The sequence below is a fragment of the Notothenia rossii genome (genome assembly GCF_949606895.1).
Source record: "Notothenia rossii genome assembly, chromosome: 3".
NCBI classification, from domain to species: Eukaryota; Metazoa; Chordata; class Actinopteri; order Perciformes; family Nototheniidae; genus Notothenia; species Notothenia rossii.
The window spans coordinates 78779111-78800706 of NC_136901.1; the positions used below are offsets into that span (position 1 = coordinate 78779111).

The 21596-nt window shown below is 42.2% G+C and overlaps 1 protein-coding gene across 1 annotated transcript in view; it reads left to right on the top strand.

Annotated features, from left to right (window-relative positions):
• The window catches only part of fermt3b (FERM domain containing kindlin 3b), a 109819-nt gene that overhangs the window by 78672 nt on the left and 9551 nt on the right, over nt 1–21596 (top strand). Inside the window, exon 4 of the mRNA XM_079670636.1 lies at nt 18219–18335. Within this exon, the coding sequence (XP_079526762.1) occupies nt 18219–18335 (117 nt within the window). The remainder of the gene's footprint in view (nt 1–18218; nt 18336–21596) is intronic.

Consider the following 21596-nt stretch of genomic DNA (forward strand, 5'->3'; position numbering starts at 1 on the left):
GTCAGACGCGCTACCGTTGCGCCACAGAGCCTGTTACAGTCTCTGATTATTCCGAAAACCTGCCAAGTTAACTTTGAGTGTGGGCCAGAAGATATATTGAACTGACGTGACTGGATGAGAGATGTTTTAATCTTAAAAGCGATTAAAATTGAACCGCAGAGTCTAAAAATCTCTTGATATCATTTTTTGGAGTTTTCAGTTGAGGGCATTATTTCAGTCTTGAAATGGTTACCTGCATTCTTTGATGAACACAAATATTGACCCTGACGTGATTTGAACCGAAGCCTTCTGATCTGGAGTCAGACGCTCTACCGTTGCGCCACAGAGCCTGTTACACTTTCCGATTATGCCGAAAACCTGCCAAGTTAACCTTGAGTGTGGGCCAGAAGATATATTGAACTGACGTGACTGGATGAGAGATGTTCTAATCTTAAAAGCGATTACCATTGAACCGCAGAGTCTAAAAATGTGTTGATAGCATTTTTGGGAGTTTTCAGTTGAGGGCCTTATTTCCGTCTTGAAATGGTAACCTGCATTCTTTGATGAACACAAATATTGACCCTGACGTGATTTTAACACGCAGCCTTCTGATCTGGAGTCAGACGCTACCGTTGCGCCACAGAGTCTGTTACAGTTTCTGATAATGCCGAAAACCTGCCAAGTCAACCTTTAGTGTGGGGCCAGAAGATATATTGAACTGACATAATTGGACAAGAGATGTTCTAATCTTCAGAGTTCCTACCCTTTTTCTGCAGAGTCTAAAAGACTCTTGATTGCTTTTTGTGTAGTTGTCAGTTGAGTTCCTTATGGAAATCTTGAAATGAGAATCTTCATTCTTTGATGAAACACAAATATTGACCCTGACGTGATTTGAACACGCAGCCTTCTGATCTGGAGTCAGACGCGCTACCGTTGCGCCACAGAGCCTGTTACAGTCTCTGATTATTCCGAAAACCTGCCAAGTTAACTTTGAGTGTGGGCCAGAAGATATATTGAACTGACGTGACTGGATGAGAGATGTTTTAATCTTAAAAGCGATTAAAATTGAACCGCAGAGTCTAAAAGACTCTTGATAGCATTTTTTGGAGTTTTCAGTTGAGGGCCTTATTTCAGTCTTGAAATGATAACCTGCATTCTTTGATGAACACAAATATTGACCCTGACGTGATTTGAACACGCAGCCTTCTGATCTGGAGTCAGACGCGCTACCGTTGCGCCACAGAGCCTGTTACACTTTCCTATTATGCCGAAAACCTTCCATGTTAACCTTTAGTGTGGGGCCAGAAGATATATTGAACTGACGTGACTGGATGAGAGATGTTCTAATCTTAAAAGCGATTACCATTTTTCTGCAGAGTCTAAAAGACTCTTGATAGCTTTTTGTGTAGTTGTCAGTTGAGTTTCTTATTGAAGTCTTGAAATGAGAATCTGCATTCTTTGATGAACACAAATATTGACCCTGACGTGATTTGAACACGCAGCCTTCTGATCTGGAGTCAGACGCGCTACCGTTGCGCCACAAAGCCTGTTATAGTCTCTGATTATGCCGAAAACCTGCCAAGTTAACCTTGAGTGTGGGCCAGAAGATATATTGAACTGACGTGACTGGATGAGAGATGTTTTAATCTTAAAAGCGATTACAATTGAACCGCAGAGTCTAAAAGACTCTTGATATCATTTTTTTGAGTTTTCAGTTGAGGGCCTTATTTCAGTCTTGAAATGGTTACCAGCATTCTTTGATGAACACAAATATTGACCCTGACGTGATTTGAACACGCAGCCTTCTGATCTGGAGTCAGACGCGCTACCGTTGCGCCACAGAGTCTGTTACAGTTTCTGATAATTCCGAAAACCTGCCTAGTCAACCTTTAGTGTGGGGCCAGAAGATATATTGAACTGACATAATTGGACAAGAGATGTTCTAATCTTCAGAGTTCCTACCCTTTTTCTGCAGAGTCTAAAAGACTCTTGATAGCTTTTTGTGTAGTTGTCAGTTGAGTTCCTTATGGAAGTCTTGAAATGAGAATCTTCATTCTTTGATGAAACACAAATATTGACCCTGATGTGATTTGAACACGCAGCCTTCTGATCTGGAGTCAGACGCGCTACCGTTGCGCCACAGAGCCTGTTACAGTCTCTGATTATGCCGAAAACCTGCCAAGTTAACCTTGAGTGTGGGCCAGAAGATATATTGAACTGACGTGACTGGATGAGAGATGTTCTAATCTTAAAAGCGAATAACAATTGAACCGCAGAGTCTAAAAGACTCTTGATAGCATTTTTTGGAATTTTCAGTTGAGGGCCTTATTTCAGTCTTGAAATGGTTACCTGCATTCTTTGATGAACACAAATATTGACCCTGACGTGATTTGAACACGCAGCCTTCTGATCTGGAGTCAGACGCGCTACCGTTGCGCCACAGAGCCTGTTACACTTTCTGATTATGCCGAAAACCTGCCAAGTTAACCTTTAGTGTGGGGCCAGAAGATATATTGAACTGACGTGACTGGATGAGAGATGTTCTAATCTTAAAAGCGATTACCATTGAACCGCAGAGTCTAAAAATCTGTTGATAGCATTTTTGGGAGTTTTCAGTTGAGGGCCTTATTTCAGTCTTGAAATGGTAACCTGCATTCTTTGATGAAACACAAATATTGACACTGACGTGATTTGAACACGCAGCCTTCTGATCTGGAGTCAGACGCGCTACCGTTGCGCCACAGAGCCTTTTACGGTCTCTGATTATTCCGAAAAACTGCCAAGTTAACTTTGAGTGTGGGCCAGAAGATATATTGAACTGACGTGACTGGATGAGAGATGTTTTAATCTTAAAAGCGATTAAAATTGAACCGCAGAGTCTAAAAGTCTCTTGATATCATTTTTTTGAGTTTTCAGTTGAGGGCCTTATTTCAGTCTTGAAATGGTTACCTGCATTCTTTGATGAACACAAATATTGACCCTGACGTGATTTGAACCGAAGCCTTCTGATCTGGAGTCAGACGCGCTACCGTTGCGCCACAGAGCCTGTTACACTTTCCGATTATGCCGAAAACCTGCCAAGTTAACCTTGAGTGTGGGCCAGAAGATATATTGAACTGACGTGACTGGATGAGAGATGTTCTAATCTTAAAAGCGATTACAATTGAACCGCAGAGTCTAAAAGTCTCTTGATATCATTTTTTTGAGTTTTCAGTTGAGGGCCTTATTTCAGTCTTGAAATGGTTACCTGCATTCTTTGATGAACACAAATATTGACCCTGACGTGATTTGAACACGCAGCCTTCTGATCTGGAGTCAGACGCGCTACCGTTGCGCCACAGAGCCTGTTACAGTCTCTGATTATGCCGAAAACCTGCCAAGTTAACCTTGAGTGTGGGCCAGAAGATATATTGAACTGACGTGACTGGATGAGAGATGTTTTCTAATCTTAAAAGCGATTACAATTGAACCGCAGAGTCTAAAAACCTCTTGATATAATTTGTTGTAGTTCTCAGTTTTGGGCCTTAATTTAGTCTTCAAATGAGAACCAGCATCCTTTGATGAACACAAATATTGACCCTGACGTGATTTGAACACGCAGCCTTCTGATCTGGAGTCAGACGCGCTACCGTTGCGCCACAGAGCCTGTTACACTTTCCTATTATGCCGAAAACCTTCCATGTTAACCTTTAGTGTGGGGCCAGAAGATATATTGAACTGACGTGACTGGATGAGAGATGTTCTAATCTTAAAAGCGATTACCATTTTTCTGCAGAGTCTAAAAGACTCTTGATAGCTTTTTGTGTAGTTGTCAGTTGAGTTTCTTATTGAAGTCTTGAAATGAGAATCTGCATTCTTTGATGAACACAAATATTGACCCTGACGTGATTTGAACACGCAGCCTTCTGATCTGGAGTCAGACGCGCTACCGTTGCGCCACAAAGCCTGTTATAGTCTCTGATTATGCCGAAAACCTGCCAAGTTAACCTTGAGTGTGGGCCAGAAGATATATTGAACTGACGTGACTGGATGAGAGATGTTTTAATCTTAAAAGCGATTACAATTGAACCGCAGAGTCTAAAAGACTCTTGATATCATTTTTTTGAGTTTTCAGTTGAGGGCCTTATTTCAGTCTTGAAATGGTTACCAGCATTCTTTGATGAACACAAATATTGACCCTGACGTGATTTGAACACGCAGCCTTCTGATCTGGAGTCAGACGCGCTACCGTTGCGCCACAGAGTCTGTTACAGTTTCTGATAATTCCGAAAACCTGCCTAGTCAACCTTTAGTGTGGGGCCAGAAGATATATTGAACTGACATAATTGGACAAGAGATGTTCTAATCTTCAGAGTTCCTACCCTTTTTCTGCAGAGTCTAAAAGACTCTTGATAGCTTTTTGTGTAGTTGTCAGTTGAGTTCCTTATGGAAGTCTTGAAATGAGAATCTTCATTCTTTGATGAAACACAAATATTGACCCTGACGTGATTTGAACACGCAGCCTTCTGATCTGGAGTCAGACGCGCTACCGTTGCGCCACAGAGCCTGTTACAGTCTCTGATTATGCCGAAAACCTGCCAAGTTAACCTTGAGTGTGGGCCAGAAGATATATTGAACTGACGTGACTGGATGAGAGATGTTCTAATCTTAAAAGCGAATAACAATTGAACCGCAGAGTCTAAAAGACTCTTGATAGCATTTTTTGGAATTTTCAGTTGAGGGCCTTATTTCAGTCTTGAAATGGTTACCTGCATTCTTTGATGAACACAAATATTGACCCTGACGTGATTTGAACACGCAGCCTTCTGATCTGGAGTCAGACGCGCTACCGTTGCGCCACAGAGCCTGTTACACTTTCTGATTATGCCGAAAACCTGCCAAGTTAACCTTTAGTGTGGGGCCAGAAGATATATTGAACTGACGTGACTGGATGAGAGATGTTCTAATCTTAAAAGCGATTACCATTGAACCGCAGAGTCTAAAAATCTGTTGATAGCATTTTTGGGAGTTTTCAGTTGAGGGCCTTATTTCAGTCTTGAAATGGTAACCTGCATTCTTTGATGAAACACAAATATTGACACTGACGTGATTTGAACACGCAGCCTTCTGATCTGGAGTCAGACGCGCTACCGTTGCGCCACAGAGCCTTTTACGGTCTCTGATTATTCCGAAAAACTGCCAAGTTAACTTTGAGTGTGGGCCAGAAGATATATTGAACTGACGTGACTGGATGAGAGATGTTTTAATCTTAAAAGCGATTAAAATTGAACCGCAGAGTCTAAAAGTCTCTTGATATCATTTTTTTGAGTTTTCAGTTGAGGGCCTTATTTCAGTCTTGAAATGGTTACCTGCATTCTTTGATGAACACAAATATTGACCCTGACGTGATTTGAACCGAAGCCTTCTGATCTGGAGTCAGACGCGCTACCGTTGCGCCACAGAGCCTGTTACACTTTCCGATTATGCCGAAAACCTGCCAAGTTAACCTTGAGTGTGGGCCAGAAGATATATTGAACTGACGTGACTGGATGAGAGATGTTCTAATCTTAAAAGCGATTACAATTGAACCGCAGAGTCTAAAAGTCTCTTGATATCATTTTTTTGAGTTTTCAGTTGAGGGCCTTATTTCAGTCTTGAAATGGTTACCTGCATTCTTTGATGAACACAAATATTGACCCTGACGTGATTTGAACACGCAGCCTTCTGATCTGGAGTCAGACGCGCTACCGTTGCGCCACAGAGTCTGTTACAGTTTCTGATAATTCCGAAAACCTGCCTAGTCAACCTTTAGTGTGGGGCCAGAAGATATATTGAACTGACATAATTGGACAAGAGATGTTCTAATCTTCAGAGTTCCTACCCTTTTTCTGCAGAGTCTAAAAGACTCTTGATAGCTTTTTGTGTAGTTGTCAGTTGAGTTCCTTATGGAAGTCTTGAAATGAGAATCTTCATTCTTTGATGAAACACAAATATTGACCCTGACGTGATTTGAACACGCAGCCTTCTGATCTGGAGTCAGACGCGCTACCGTTGCGCCACAGAGCCTGTTACAGTCTCTGATTATGCCGAAAACCTGCCAAGTTAACCTTGAGTGTGGGCCAGAAGATATATTGAACTGACGTGACTGGATGAGAGATGTTCTAATCTTAAAAGCGAATAACAATTGAACCGCAGAGTCTAAAAGACTCTTGATAGCATTTTTTGGAATTTTCAGTTGAGGGCCTTATTTCAGTCTTGAAATGGTTACCTGCATTCTTTGATGAACACAAATATTGACCCTGACGTGATTTGAACACGCAGCCTTCTGATCTGGAGTCAGACGCGCTACCGTTGCGCCACAGAGCCTGTTACACTTTCTGATTATGCCGAAAACCTGCCAAGTTAACCTTTAGTGTGGGGCCAGAAGATATATTGAACTGACGTGACTGGATGAGAGATGTTCTAATCTTAAAAGCGATTACCATTGAACCGCAGAGTCTAAAAATCTGTTGATAGCATTTTTGGGAGTTTTCAGTTGAGGGCCTTATTTCAGTCTTGAAATGGTAACCTGCATTCTTTGATGAAACACAAATATTGACACTGACGTGATTTGAACACGCAGCCTTCTGATCTGGAGTCAGACGCGCTACCGTTGCGCCACAGAGCCTTTTACGGTCTCTGATTATTCCGAAAAACTGCCAAGTTAACTTTGAGTGTGGGCCAGAAGATATATTGAACTGACGTGACTGGATGAGAGATGTTTTAATCTTAAAAGCGATTAAAATTGAACCGCAGAGTCTAAAAATCTCTTGATATCATTTTTTTGAGTTTTCAGTTGAGGGCATTATTTCAGTCTTGAAATGGTTACCTGCATTCTTTGATGAACACAAATATTGACCCTGACGTGATTTGAACCGAAGCCTTCTGATCTGGAGTCAGACGCGCTACCGTTGCGCCACAGAGCCTGTTACACTTTCCGATTATGCCGAAAACCTGCCAAGTTAACCTTGAGTGTGGGCCAGAAGATATATTGAACTGACGTGACTGGATGAGAGATGTTCTAATCTTAAAAGCGATTACAATTGAACCGCAGAGTCTAAAAGTCTCTTGATATCATTTTTTTGAGTTTTCAGTTGAGGGCCTTATTTCAGTCTTGAAATGGTTACCTGCATTCTTTGATGAACACAAATATTGACCCTGACGTGATTTGAACACGCAGCCTTCTGATCTGGAGTCAGACGCGCTACCGTTGCGCCACAGAGTCTGTTACAGTTTCTGATAATTCCGAAAACCTGCCTAGTCAACCTTTAGTGTGGGGCCAGAAGATATATTGAACTGACATAATTGGACAAGAGATGTTCTAATCTTCAGAGTTCCTACCCTTTTTCTGCAGAGTCTAAAAGACTCTTGATAGCTTTTTGTGTAGTTGTCAGTTGAGTTCCTTATGGAAGTCTTGAAATGAGAATCTTCATTCTTTGATGAAACACAAATATTGACCCTGACGTGATTTGAACACGCAGACTTCTGATCTGGAGTCAGACGCGCTACCGTTGCGCCACAGAGCCTGTTACAGTCTCTGATTATGCCGAAAACCTGCCAAGTTAACCTTGAGTGTGGGCCAGAAGATATATTGAACTGACGTGACTGGATGAGAGATGTTCTAATCTTAAAAGCGAATAACAATTGAACCGCAGAGTCTAAAAGACTCTTGATAGCATTTTTTGGAATTTTCAGTTGAGGGCCTTATTTCAGTCTTGAAATGGTAACCTGCATTCTTTGATGAACACAAATATTGACCCTGACGTGATTTGAACACGCAGCCTTCTGATCTGGAGTCAGACGCGCTACCGTTGCGCCACAGAGCCTGTTACACTTTCTGATTATGCCGAAAACCTGCCAAGTTAACCTTTAGTGTGGGGCCAGAAGATATATTGAACTGACGTGACTGGATGAGAGATGTTCTAATCTTAAAAGCGATTACCATTGAACCGCAGAGTCTAAAAATCTGTTGATAGCATTTTTGGGAGTTTTCAGTTGAGGGCCTTATTTCCGTCTTGAAATGGTAACCTGCATTCTTTGATGAACACAAATATTGACCCTGACGTGATTTGAACACGCAGCCTTCTGATCTGGAGTCAGACGCGCTACCGTTGCGCCACAGAGTCTGTTACAGTTTCTGATAATGCCGAAAACCTGCCAAGTCAACCTTTAGTGTGGGGCCAGAAGATATATTGAACTGACATAATTGGACAAGAGATGTTCTAATCTTCAGAGTTCCTACCCTTTTTCTGCAGAGTCTAAAAGACTCTTGATAGCTTTTTGTGTAGTTGTCAGTTGAGTTCCTTATGGAAGTCTTGAAATGAGAATCTTCATTCTTTGATGAAACATAAATATTGACCCTGACGTGATTTGAACACGCAGCCTTCTGATCTGGAGTCAGACGCGCTACCGTTGCGCCACAGAGCCTGTTACAGTCTCTGATTATGCCGAAAACCTGCCAAGTTAACCTTGAGTGTGGGCCAGAAGATATATTGAACTGACGTGACTGGATGAGAGATGTTTTCTAATCTTAAAAGCGATTACAATTGAACCGCAGAGTCTAAAAACCTCTTGATATAATTTGTTGTAGTTCTCAGTTTTGGGCCTTAATTTAGTCTTCAAATGAGAACCAGCATCCTTTGATGAACACAAATATTGACCCTGACGTGATTTGAACACGCAGCCTTCTGATCTGGAGTCAGACGCGCTACCGTTGCGCCACAGAGCCTGTTACACTTTCCTATTATGCCGAAAACCTGCCATGTTAACCTTTAGTGTGGGGCCAGAAGATATATTGAACTGACGTGACTGGATGAGAGATGTTCTAATCTTAAAAGCGATTACCATTTTTCTGCAGAGTCTAAAAGACTCTTGATAGCTTTTTGTGTAGTTGTCAGTTGAGTTTCTTATTGAAGTCTTGAAATGAGAATCTGCATTCTTTGATGAACACAAATATTGACCCTGACGTGATTTGAACACGCAGCCTTCTGATCTGGAGTCAGACGCGCTACCGTTGCGCCACAGAGCCTGTTACAGTCTCTGATTATGCCGAAAACCTGCCAAGTTAACCTTGAGTGTGGGCCAGAAGATATATTGAACTGACGTGACTGGATGAGAGATGTTCTAATCTTAAAAGCGAATAACAATTGAACCGCAGAGTCTAAAAGACTCTTGATAGCATTTTTTGGAATTTTCAGTTGAGGGCCTTATTTCAGTCTTGAAATGGTTACCTGCATTCTTTGATGAACACAAATATTGACCCTGACGTGATTTGAACACGCAGCCTTCTGATCTGGAGTCAGACGCGCTACCGTTGCGCCACAGAGCCTGTTACACTTTCTGATTATGCCGAAAACCTGCCAAGTTAACCTTTAGTGTGGGGCCAGAAGATATATTGAACTGACGTGACTGGATGAGAGATGTTCTAATCTTAAAAGCGATTACCATTGAACCGCAGAGTCTAAAAATCTGTTGATAGCATTTTTGGGAGTTTTCAGTTGAGGGCCTTATTTCAGTCTTGAAATGGTAACCTGCATTCTTTGATGAACACAAATAATGACCCTGACGTGATTTGAACACGCAGCCTTCTGATCTGGAGTCAGACGCGCTACCGTTGCGCCACAGAGTCTGTTACAGTTTCTGATAATGCCGAAAACCTGCCAAGTCAACCTTTAGTGTGGGGCCAGAAGATATATTGAACTGACATAATTGGACAAGAGATGTTCTAATCTTCAGAGTTCCTACCCTTTTTCTGCAGAGTCTAAAAGACTCTTGATTGCTTTTTGTGTAGTTGTCAGTTGAGTTCCTTATGGCAGTCTTGAAATGAGAATCTTCATTCTTTGATGAATCACAAATATTGACCCTAACGTGATTTGAACACGCAGCCTTCTGATCTGGAGTCAGACGCACTACCGTTGCGCCACAGAGCCTATTACAGTTTCTGATTAAACCGAAAACCTGCCAAGTCAACCTTTAGTGTGGGGCCAGAAGATAGATGGAACTGACGTGACTGGATGAGAGATGTTCTAATCTTAAAAGCGATTACCATTGAACCGCAGAGTCTAAAAATCTGTTGATAGCATTTTTGGGAGTTTTCAGTTGAGGGCCTTATTTCAGTCTTGAAATGGTAACCTGCATTCTTTGATGAAACACAAATATTGACACTGACGTGATTTGAACACGCAGCCTTCTGATCTGGAGTCAGACGCGCTACCGTTGCGCCACAGAGCCTTTTACGGTCTCTGATTATTCCGAAAACCTGCCAAGTTAACTTTGAGTGTGGGCCAGAAGATATATTGAACTGACGTGACTGGATGAGAGATGTTTTAATCTTAAAAGCGATTAAAATTGAACCGCAGAGTCTAAAAATCTCTTGATATCATTTTTTGGAGTTTTCAGTTGAGGGCATTATTTCAGTCTTGAAATGGTTACCTGCATTCTTTGATGAACACAAATATTGACCCTGACGTGATTTGAACACGCAGCCTTCTGATCTGGAGTCAGACGCGCTACCGTTGCGCCACAGAGTCTGTTACAGTTTCTGATAATTCCGAAAACCTGCCTAGTCAACCTTTAGTGTGGGGCCAGAAGATATATTGAACTGACATAATTGGACAAGAGATGTTCTAATCTTCAGAGTTCCTACCCTTTTTCTGCAGAGTCTAAAAGCCTCTTGATAGCTTTTTGTGTAGTTGTCAGTTGAGTTCCTTATGGAAGTCTTGAAATGAGAATCTTCATTCTTTGATGAAACACAAATATTGACCCTGACGTGATTTGAACACGCAGCCTTCTGATCTGGAGTCAGACGCGCTACCGTTGCGCCACAGAGCCTGTTACAGTCTCTGATTATGCCGAAAACCTGCCAAGTTAACCTTGAGTGTGGGCCAGAAGATATATTGAACTGACGTGACTGGATGAGAGATGTTCTAATCTTAAAAGCGAATAACAATTGAACTGCAGAGTCTAAAAGACTCTTGATAGCATTTTTTGGAATTTTCAGTTGAGGGCCTTATTTCAGTCTTGAAATGGTAACCTGCATTCTTTGATGAACACAAATATTGACCCTGACGTGATTTGAACACGCAGCCTTCTGATCTGGAGTCAGACGCGCTACCGTTGCGCCACAGAGCCTGTTACACTTTCTGATTATGCCGAAAACCTGCCAAGTTAACCTTTAGTGTGGGGCCAGAAGATATATTGAACTGACGTGACTGGATGAGAGATGTTCTAATCTTAAAAGCGATTACCATTGAACCGCAGAGTCTAAAAATGTGTTGATAGCATTTTTGGGAGTTTTCAGTTGAGGGCCTTATTTCCGTCTTGAAATGGTAACCTGCATTCTTTGATGAACACAAATATTGACCCTGACGTGATTTTAACACGCAGCCTTCTGATCTGGAGTCAGACGCTACCGTTGCGCCACAGAGTCTGTTACAGTTTCTGATAATGCCGAAAACCTGCCAAGTCAACCTTTAGTGTGGGGCCAGAAGATATAATGAACTGACATAATTGGACAAGAGATGTTCTAATCTTCAGAGTTCCTACCCTTTTTCTGCAGAGTCTAAAAGACTCTTGATTGCTTTTTGTGTAGTTGTCAGTTGAGTTCCTTATGGAAATCTTGAAATGAGAATCTTCATTCTTTGATGAAACACAAATATTGACCCTGACGTGATTTGAACACGCAGCCTTCTGATCTGGAGTCAGACGCGCTACCGTTGCGCCACAGAGCCTGTTACAGTCTCTGATTATGCCGAAAACCTGCCAAGTTAACCTTGAGTGTGGGCCAGAAGATATATTGAACTGACGTGACTGGATGAGAGATGTTTTCTAATCTTAAAAGCGATTACAATTGAACCGCAGAGTCTAAAAACCTCTTGATATAATTTGTTGTAGTTCTCAGTTTTGGGCCTTAATTTAGTCTTCAAATGAGAACCAGCATCCTTTGATGAACACAAATATTGACCCTGACGTGATTTGAACACGCAGCCTTCTGATCTGGAGTCAGACGCGCTACCGTTGCGCCACAGAGCCTGTTACACTTTCCTATTATGCCGAAAACCTGCCATGTTAACCTTTAGTGTGGGGCCAGAAGATATATTGAACTGACGTGACTGGATGAGAGATGTTCTAATCTTAAAAGCGATTACCATTTTTCTGCAGAGTCTAAAAGACTCTTGATAGCTTTTTGTGTAGTTGTCAGTTGAGTTTCTTATTGAAGTCTTGAAATGAGAATCTGCATTCTTTGATGAACACAAATATTGACCCTGACGTGATTTGAACACGCAGCCTTCTGATCTGGAGTCAGACGCGCTACCGTTGCGCCACAAAGCCTGTTATAGTCTCTGATTATGCCGAAAACCTGCCAAGTTAACCTTGAGTGTGGGCCAGAAGATATATTGAACTGACGTGACTAGATGAGAGATGTTCTAATCTTAAAAGCGATTACAATTGAACCGCAGAGTCTAAAAGTCTCTTGATATCATTTTTTTGAGTTTTCAGTTGAGGGCCTTATTTCAGTCTTGAAATGGTTACCAGCATTCTTTGATGAACACAAATATTGACCCTGACGTGATTTGAACACGCAGCCTTCTGATCTGGAGTCAGACGCGCTACCGTTGCGCCACAGAGTCTGTTACAGTTTCTGATAATGCCGAAAACCTGCCAAGTCAACCTTTAGTGTGGGGCCAGAAGATATATTGAACTGACATAATTGGACAAGAGATGTTCTAATCTTCAGAGTTCCTACCCTTTTTCTGCAGAGTCTAAAAGACTCTTGATAGCTTTTTGTGTAGTTGTCAGTTGAGTTCCTTATGGAAGTCTTGAAATGAGAATCTTCATTCTTTGATGAAACACAAATATTGACCCTGACGTGATTTGAACACGCAGCCTTCTGATCTGGAGTCAGACGCGCTACCGTTGCGCCACAGAGCCTGTTACAGTCTCTGATTATGCCGAAAACCTGCCAAGTTAACCTTGAGTGTGGGCCAGAAGATATATTGAACTGACGTGACTGGATGAGAGATGTTCTAATCTTAAAAGCGAATAACAATTGAACCGCAGAGTCTAAAAGACTCTTGATAGCATTTTTTGGAATTTTCAGTTGAGGGCCTTATTTCAGTCTTGAAATGGTTACCTGCATTCTTTGATGAACACAAATATTGACCCTGACGTGATTTGAACACGCAGCCTTCTGATCTGGAGTCAGACGCGCTACCGTTGCGCCACAGAGCCTGTTACACTTTCTGATTATGCCGAAAACCTGCCAAGTTAACCTTTAGTGTGGGGCCAGAAGATATATTGAACTGACGTGACTGGATGAGAGATGTTCTAATCTTAAAAGCGATTACCATTGAACCGCAGAGTCTAAAAATCTGTTGATAGCATTTTTGGGAGTTTTCAGTTGAGGGCCTTATTTCAGTCTTGAAATGGTAACCTGCATTCTTTGATGAACACAAATATTGACCCTGACGTGATTTGAACACGCAGCCTTCTGATCTGGAGTCAGACGCGCTACCGTTGCGCCACAGAGTCTGTTACAGTTTCTGATAATGCCGAAAACCTGCCAAGTCAACCTTTAGTGTGGGGCCAGAAGATATATTGAACTGACATAATTGGACAAGAGATGTTCTAATCTTCAGAGTTCCTACCCTTTTTCTGCAGAGTCTAAAAGACTCTTGATTGCTTTTTGTGTAGTTGTCAGTTGAGTTCCTTATGGAAATCTTGAAATGAGAATCTTCATTCTTTGATGAAACACAAATATTGACCCTGACGTGATTTGAACACGCAGCCTTCTGATCTGGAGTCAGACGCGCTACCGTTGCGCCACAGAGCCTGTTACAGTCTCTGATTATTCCGAAAACCTGCCAAGTTAACTTTGAGTGTGGGCCAGAAGATATATTGAACTGACGTGACTGGATGAGAGATGTTTTAATCTTAAAAGCGATTAAAATTGAACCGCAGAGTCTAAAAGACTCTTGATAGCCTTTTTTGGAGTTTTCAGTTGAGGGCCTTATTTCAGTCTTGAAATGATAACCTGCATTCTTTGATGAAACACAAATATTGACCCTGACGTGATTTTCACACGCAGCCTTCTGATCTGGAGTCAGACGCGCTACCGTTGCGCCACAGAGTCTGTTACAGTTTCTGATAATGCCGAAGACCTGCCTAGTCAACCTTTAGTGTGGGGCCAGAAGATATATTGAACTGACATAATTGGACAAGAGATGTTCTAATCTTCAGAGTTCCTACCCTTTTTCTGCAGAGTCTAAAAGACTCTTGATAGCTTTTTGTGTAGTTGTCAGTTGAGTTCCTTCTTGAAGTCTTGAAATGAGAATCTTCATTCTTTGATGAAACACAAATATTGACCCTGACGTGATTTGAACACGCAGCCTTCTGATCTGGAGTCAGACGCGCTACCGTTGGGCCACAGAGCCTGTTACAGGTTGTGATTGTGCCAAAAACCTGCCAATTCAACCTCTAGTGAGGGGACAGAAGATATAATGAACTGACATGATTGGACAAGAGATGTTCTAATCTTCAGAGTTCCTACCATTTTTCAACAGAGTCTCAAAGACTCTTGATAGCTTTTTGTGTAGTTGTCAGTTGAGTTCCTTATGGCAGTCTTGAAATGAGAATCTTCATTCTTTGATGAATCACAAATATTGACCCTAACGTGATTTGAACACGCAGCCTTCTGATCTGGAGTCAGACGCGCTACCGTTGCGCCACAGAGCCTGTTAGAGTCTCTGATTATGCCGAAAACCTGCCAAGTTAACCTTGAGTGTGGGCCAGAAGATATATTGAACTGACGTGACTGGATGAGAGATGTTTTCTAATCTTAAAAGCGATTACAATTGAACCGCAGAGTCTAAAAACCTCTTGATATAATTTGTTGTAGTTCTCAGTTTTGGGCCTTAATTTAGTCTTCAAATGAGAACCAGCATCCTTTGATGAACACAAATATTGACCCTGACGTGATTTGAACACGCAGCCTTCTGATCTGGAGTCAGACGCGCTACCGTTGCGCCACAGAGCCTGTTACAGTTTCTGATTAAGCCGAAAACCTGCCAAGTCAACCTTTAGTGTGGGGCCAGAAGATAGATGGAACTGACGTGACTGGATGAGAGATGTTCTAATCTTAAAAGCGATTACCATTGAACCGCAGAGTCTAAAAACCTCTTGATATAATTTTTGTAGTTCTCAGTTGTGGGCCTTAATTTAGTCTTCAAATGAGAACCAGCATCCTTTGATGAACACAAATATTGACCCTGACGTGATTTGAACACGCAGCCTTCTGATCTGGAGTCAGACGCGCTACCGTTGCGCCACAGAGCCTGTTACAGTTTCTGATTATGCCGAAAACCTGCCAAGTCAACCTTTAGTGTGGGGCCAGAAGATAGATGGAATTGACGTGACTGGATGAGAGACGTTCTAATCTTCAGAGTTCCTACCATTTTTCTGCAGAGTCTAAAAGACTCTTGATAGCTTTTTGTGTAGTTGTCAGTTGAGTTCCTTATGGCAGTCTTGAAATGAGAATCTTCATTCTTTGATGAATCACAAATATTGACCCTAACGTGATTTGAACACGCAGCCTTCTGATCTGGAGTCAGACGCGCTACCGTTGCGCCACAGAGCCTGTTAGAGTCTCTGATTATGCCGAAAACCTGCCAAGTTAACCTTGAGTGTGGGCCAGAAGATATATTGAACTGACGTGACTGGATGAGAGATGTTTTCTAATCTTAAAAGCGATTACCATTGAACCGCAGAGTCTAAAAATCTCTTGATAGCATTTTTTGGAGTTTTCAGTTGAGGGCCTTATTTCAGTCTTGAAATGATAACCTGCATTCTTTGATGAACACAAATATTGACCCTGACGTGATTTGAACACGCAGCCTTCTGATCTGGAGTCAGACGCGCTACCGTTGCGCCACAGAGCCTGTTACAGGTTGTGATTGTGCCAAAAACCTGCCAATTCAACCTCTAGTGAGGGGACAGAAGATATAATGAACTGACATGATTGGACAAGAGATGTTCTAATCTTCAGAGTTCCTACCATTTTTCTACAGAGTCTCAAAGACTCTTGATAGCTTTTTGTGTAGTTGTCAGTTGAGTTCCTTATGGCAGTCTTGAAATGAGAATCTTCATTCTTTGATGAATCACAAATATTGACCCTGACGTGATTTGAACACGCAGCCTTCTGATCTGGAGTCAGACGCGCTACCGTTGCGCCACAGAGCCTGTTACAGTCTCTGATTATGCCGAAAACCTGCCAAGTTAACCTTGAGTGTGGGCCAGAAGATATATTGAACTGACGTGACTGGATGAGAGATGTTCTAATCTTAAAAGCGATTACAATTGAACCGCAGAGTCTAAAAGTATCTTGATATCATTTTTTTGAGTTTTCAGTTGAGGGCCTTATTTCAGTCTTGAAATGGTTACCTGCATTCTTTGATGAACACAAATATTGACCCTGACGTGATTTGAACATGCAGCCTTCTGATCTGGAGTCAGACGCGCTACCGTTGCGACACAGAGTCTGTTACAGTTTCTGATAATGCCGAAAACCTGCCTAGTCAACCTTTAGTGTGGGGCCAGAAGATATATTGAACTGACATAATTGGACAAGAGATGTTCTAATCTTCAGAGTTCCTACCCTTTTTCTGCAGAGTCTAAAAGACTCTTGATAGCTTTTTGTGTAGTTGTCAGTTGAGTTCCTTCTTGAAGTCTTGAAATGAGAATCTTCATTCTTTGATGAAACACAAATATTGACCCTGACGTGATTTGAACACGCAGCCTTCTGATCTGGAGTCAGACGTGCTACCGTTGCGCCACAGAGCCTGTTACAGGTTGTGATTGTGCCAAAAACCTGCCAATTCAACCTTTAGTGTGGGGCCAGAAGATATATTGAACTGACGTGATTGGACAAGAGATGTTCTAATCTTCAGAATTCATACCGTTTTTCTGCAGAGTCTAAAAGACTCTTGATAGCTTTTTGTCAGTTGAATTCGTTATTGAAGTCTTGAAATGAGAATCTGCATTCTTTGATGAAACACAAATATTCACCCTGACGTGATCGGAACACGCAGCCTTCTGATCTGGAGTCAGAAGCGCTACCGTTGCGCCACAGAGCCTGTTACAGTCTCTGATTATGCCGAAAACCTGCCAAGTTAAGCTTGAGTGTGGGCCAGAAGATATATTGAACTGACGTGACTTGATGAGAGATGTTCTAATCTTAAAAGCGTTTACAAGTGAACCGCAGAGTCTAAAAACCTCTTGATAGAATTTGTTGTAGTTCTTAGTTGTGGGCCTTAATTTAGTCTTCAAATGAGAACCAGCATCCTTTGATGAACACAAATATTGACCCTGATGTGATTTGAACACGCAGCCTTCTGATCTGGAGTCAGACACGCTACCATTGCGCCACAGAGTCTGTTACAGTTTCTTATTATGCCGAAAACCTGCCAATTCAACCTATAGTGTGGGGCCAGAAGATATATTGAACTGACGTGATTGGACAAGAGATGTTCTAATCTTCAGAGTTCCTACCCTTTTTCTGCAGAGTCTAAAAGACTCTTGATAGCTTTTTGTGTAGTTGTCAGTTGAGTTCCTTATTTCAGTCTTGAAATGGTAACCTGCATTCTTTGATGAACACAAATATTGACCCTGACGTGATTTGAACACGCAGCCTTCTGATCTGGAGTCAGACGCGCTACCGTTGCGCCACAGAGCCTGTTATAGTTACTGATTATGCCGAAAACCTGCCAATTCAACCTTTAGTGTGGGGCCAGAAGATATATTGAACTGACGTGATTGGACAAGAGATGTTCTAATCTTCAGAGTTCCTACCCTTTTTCTGCAGAGTCTAAAAGACTCTTGATAGCTTTTTGTCAGTTGAGTTCCTTATTGAACTCTTGACATGAGAATCTGAATTCTTTGATGAAACACAAATATTGACCCTGACGTGATTTGAAAACGCAGCCTTCTGATCTGGAGTCAGACGCGCTACCATTGCGTCACAGAGTCTGTAAAACTGAGTCTATGGCCCTTAACAGTTGCATCACAGAGTTTAGAACTCTTCAAACATTTTATTTTATTTTACTTTAGTCATTCTGAAATGGAACAACTGTCACAAGAAACTGTTTCCCCCTGGGAGGATTAAAGTATTTCCGATTCTGACAGTCTTTTTAATAAAACTAATTACTTTCTCTCTTTTACCTACACAGATATCCGTCATCCCGAGGAGCACTCATTCTTGCGACCTGTTGAGGAAAAAAAGAAGAAAAAAGATAAAGACTTCGCTGAGGAGATTTATGACCTGACCGAGGTGCCTCTCTCCTCAGGTACACTTCACTTCAAACTGCAAGCTTGAAATGCAGAATTTACAGCATTAGTTTATTTATTTATATTTATATATTTATATTTATATTTATTGTTAGATATCTTTACGGAATAATTTACCTTCTTACCTTTTACAAGTTTATTTTTAGAAATAAATAGAATATAGAGTGTTTCTCATTTGAGATCTAAAACATTTTTAAATTAATAAATGTAAATGATAGAGGGTTGTTTGGTGAAATATACATATACCACATCTCCTAAATGTAATTTCCTAAAGCCGGATGGAAATACTTCTTTCCACTACAGTGTACAAAACATCAGTCATAATATCATATACATGGGGTGTCTGGCTTAAAGGTCCCCTGGCATAGTCTTTTTCCACAATATACTATCGGTCTCAGATATATAATCTGGAGTGTGGACTTGTAGCTGGAGAGGTGCCAGTTGGCCTCCTGGGCCCTGCCGAGTTGCCCTTGAGCAAGGCACCTTACCCCCAACTGCTCCATGGCGCCGGCGAGACTGGCAGCCTCTTCACTCTGGCACCTCTCCAGATGCATGTGTGCAACCTACTGTATCTGTAAAGACTGTATATATAGAGTGTAAAACTGTGTGTGTGTAAACTGGATTTCCTCCTTGGGAAAGGCAAGGTACTTTTATTTATATAGCACATTCCAACACAAGGCAATTTAAAATGCTTTCCAACAATGAAAGACATTCAGAAACTTCTCGACTCCTATCCTCGTGTCTTAGTCCCGCCCACAGGAGATGCGAGCGGAGGAGCCGAGGAGGGGAACCGATGAGAGAGGAGGGGAAGCAGCAGGCGGTTAGAGAAATTAGAAATCCTCTCCTCTGAGCGGTCATTTTAAAGAGACGTCCATTAATGATGACAGGAGGCACAGCCCTCTTTCTGATGGACATAACTGTGTTCATGATGATTTATATATTTACTATTCATTCATTCACATTGCGGTATAATGAGACAATAACAGGCTACAGATTCGGACATACACACACACACACACACACACACACACACACACACACACACATATATATACAATTTCAGAATCAAACAAGTATGAGAGCACTCTCGGCTCTCCCCCCCCCATTCTGGTCGCTACAATGAGGAAATGAGATTACGGGCCAAAGGTTTTATTTACAAGTATTAAAAGTAAGCATAAGAAGTCAAACCAACTCAGACCTGTCTGTCCGCCGCATCTACGCACACACACACACACACACACACACACACACACACACACACACACACACACACACACACACACACACACACACACACACACACACACACACACACACACACACACTGTACCACACGCACCTACACACTGTACAACACGCACCTACAGCTCCTAAACTAAGCATATAATATCAGGTTACAGCCGTTGTGCATTTTATTATGTGAAGCACTAAATGGTTTTAGACAAATATCGACCCTTTGTTTGTAGATATCTACTAAACTAAAGCAAATAAAGAGAGTAATGTAGGCCTGTTATACTGAGTGATATATATTATACACACTGCTCTGCTTTCTGGACGGACCTCACAGCTGTTCTCACTGTAAACATTGCGTTGCGGTGAAAGCAGTTAATAAAATAATATTCAGGGGATGCATGCAGAGCTGTCTTTGGCTGAGATAAGTCCGGCCGTGCGTCACGACTCTTTGAAACATCACTGTTGCCGGAAATGCATCCGCGGAGGAGCCGCGGAGGACCGTGGAGGACCCATCAGTGTATAATAATAATAATAATAATAATAATAATAATAATAATAATAATAATAATAATAATAATAATAATAATAATAATAATACATGGGACTTTTATAGCACTTTTCATGAAACTCAAAGACGCTTTGAAAGAGAATTAAGAAAAGACAAAAAAAAAAAGACAAAGAAATACAAAAAGAGATAAACAAAACAGAAAATAGGGGAGGAGGTTGGTGGTCAGTGGTTGAATGCAGTGTTGAACAGGTGGGTTTTGAGTGATGTTTTGAATGCTGTGAGGGAGGAAGAATCTCTGATGGATTGGGGTAGTGAGTTCCAGTGGGTGGGTGCAGCAACGGAGAAGGCTCTGTCGCCCCAAGACTTGAGGTTGGTCCGGGTGGGGAGGGACAGGAGGTTGGCAGTGGCAGAGCGGAGGGAGCGAGTGGGAGCGTGTCTGTGGAGGAGGTCAGTCAGGTAGGATGGGGCCAGGTTATGGAGGGCTTTGTATGTCATCAGGAGGATCTTATACTGAATTCTCTGGGGGATGGGGAGCCAGTGGAGCTTGATGAGGACGGGTGTAATGTGTTCACGGATTCGGGTGTGAGTGAGTAGACGGGCGGCGGAGTTCTGGATATATTGAAGTTTGTTGAGGATTTTTGCAGGTGAACCATAGAGGAGGCTGTTGCAATAGTCCAGACGGGAGGTGATGAAGGCGTGGATGAGGGTTTCGGCAGCAGTGGGGGAGAGGGATGGACGTAGACGGGCGATGTTTTTGAGGTGGAAGAACACTGTCTTTGTGATCTGTTTGATGTATCTGTTGTAGGAGAGGGTTTGGTCAAATATTATGCCTAGGTTCCGGATGTGAGGGGAGGTTTGAACTGGGAAGCCGTCTATGTTGAGGGTGAAGTTATGGATAGGTGTGGTGAGCTTTTTTTGTCCAATAATTATTATTTCAGATTTATCGCAGTTGAGTTTCAGGAAGTTAAGTTGGAGCCAGGATTTTATTTCAGTGATGCAGTTTGTCAGGATGGAGTGGGTAGCAGTGGAGATGGACTTGGTGGAGATGAGAAGCTGGATGTCGTCGGCAAAGCAGTGGAATTGAAGTCCATGACGGCGGATTATGTGACCAAGGGGAAGCAGGTAGAGGATGAAGAGGAGGGGGCCGAGAACTTAGCCTTGAGGGACACCTTGGGGGAGAGGAACGGTGGGGGATTTGCAGTTATTGATGTAGATGAACTGGTTTCTGTCAGAGAGGTATGAAGTGAACCAAGAGAGGGCAGTGCCGGTGATGTTGAAGGTGGTTTCAAGACGGGTGAGGAGGATGGAGTGATTGATGGTGTCGAAGGCAGCGCTGAGGTCAAGGAGGATGAGGATGTTGAGGTTACCAGCATCGGAGGAGAGGAGATGGTCATTTGTAATTTTGAGGAGTGCGGTTTCGGTACTGTGGGTTGAGCGGAATCCGGATTGAAAAGTTTCATAGAGGTTATTAGCAGAGAGATGATGCTTAAGTTGTGACGCTACAGCGCGTTCCAGAACT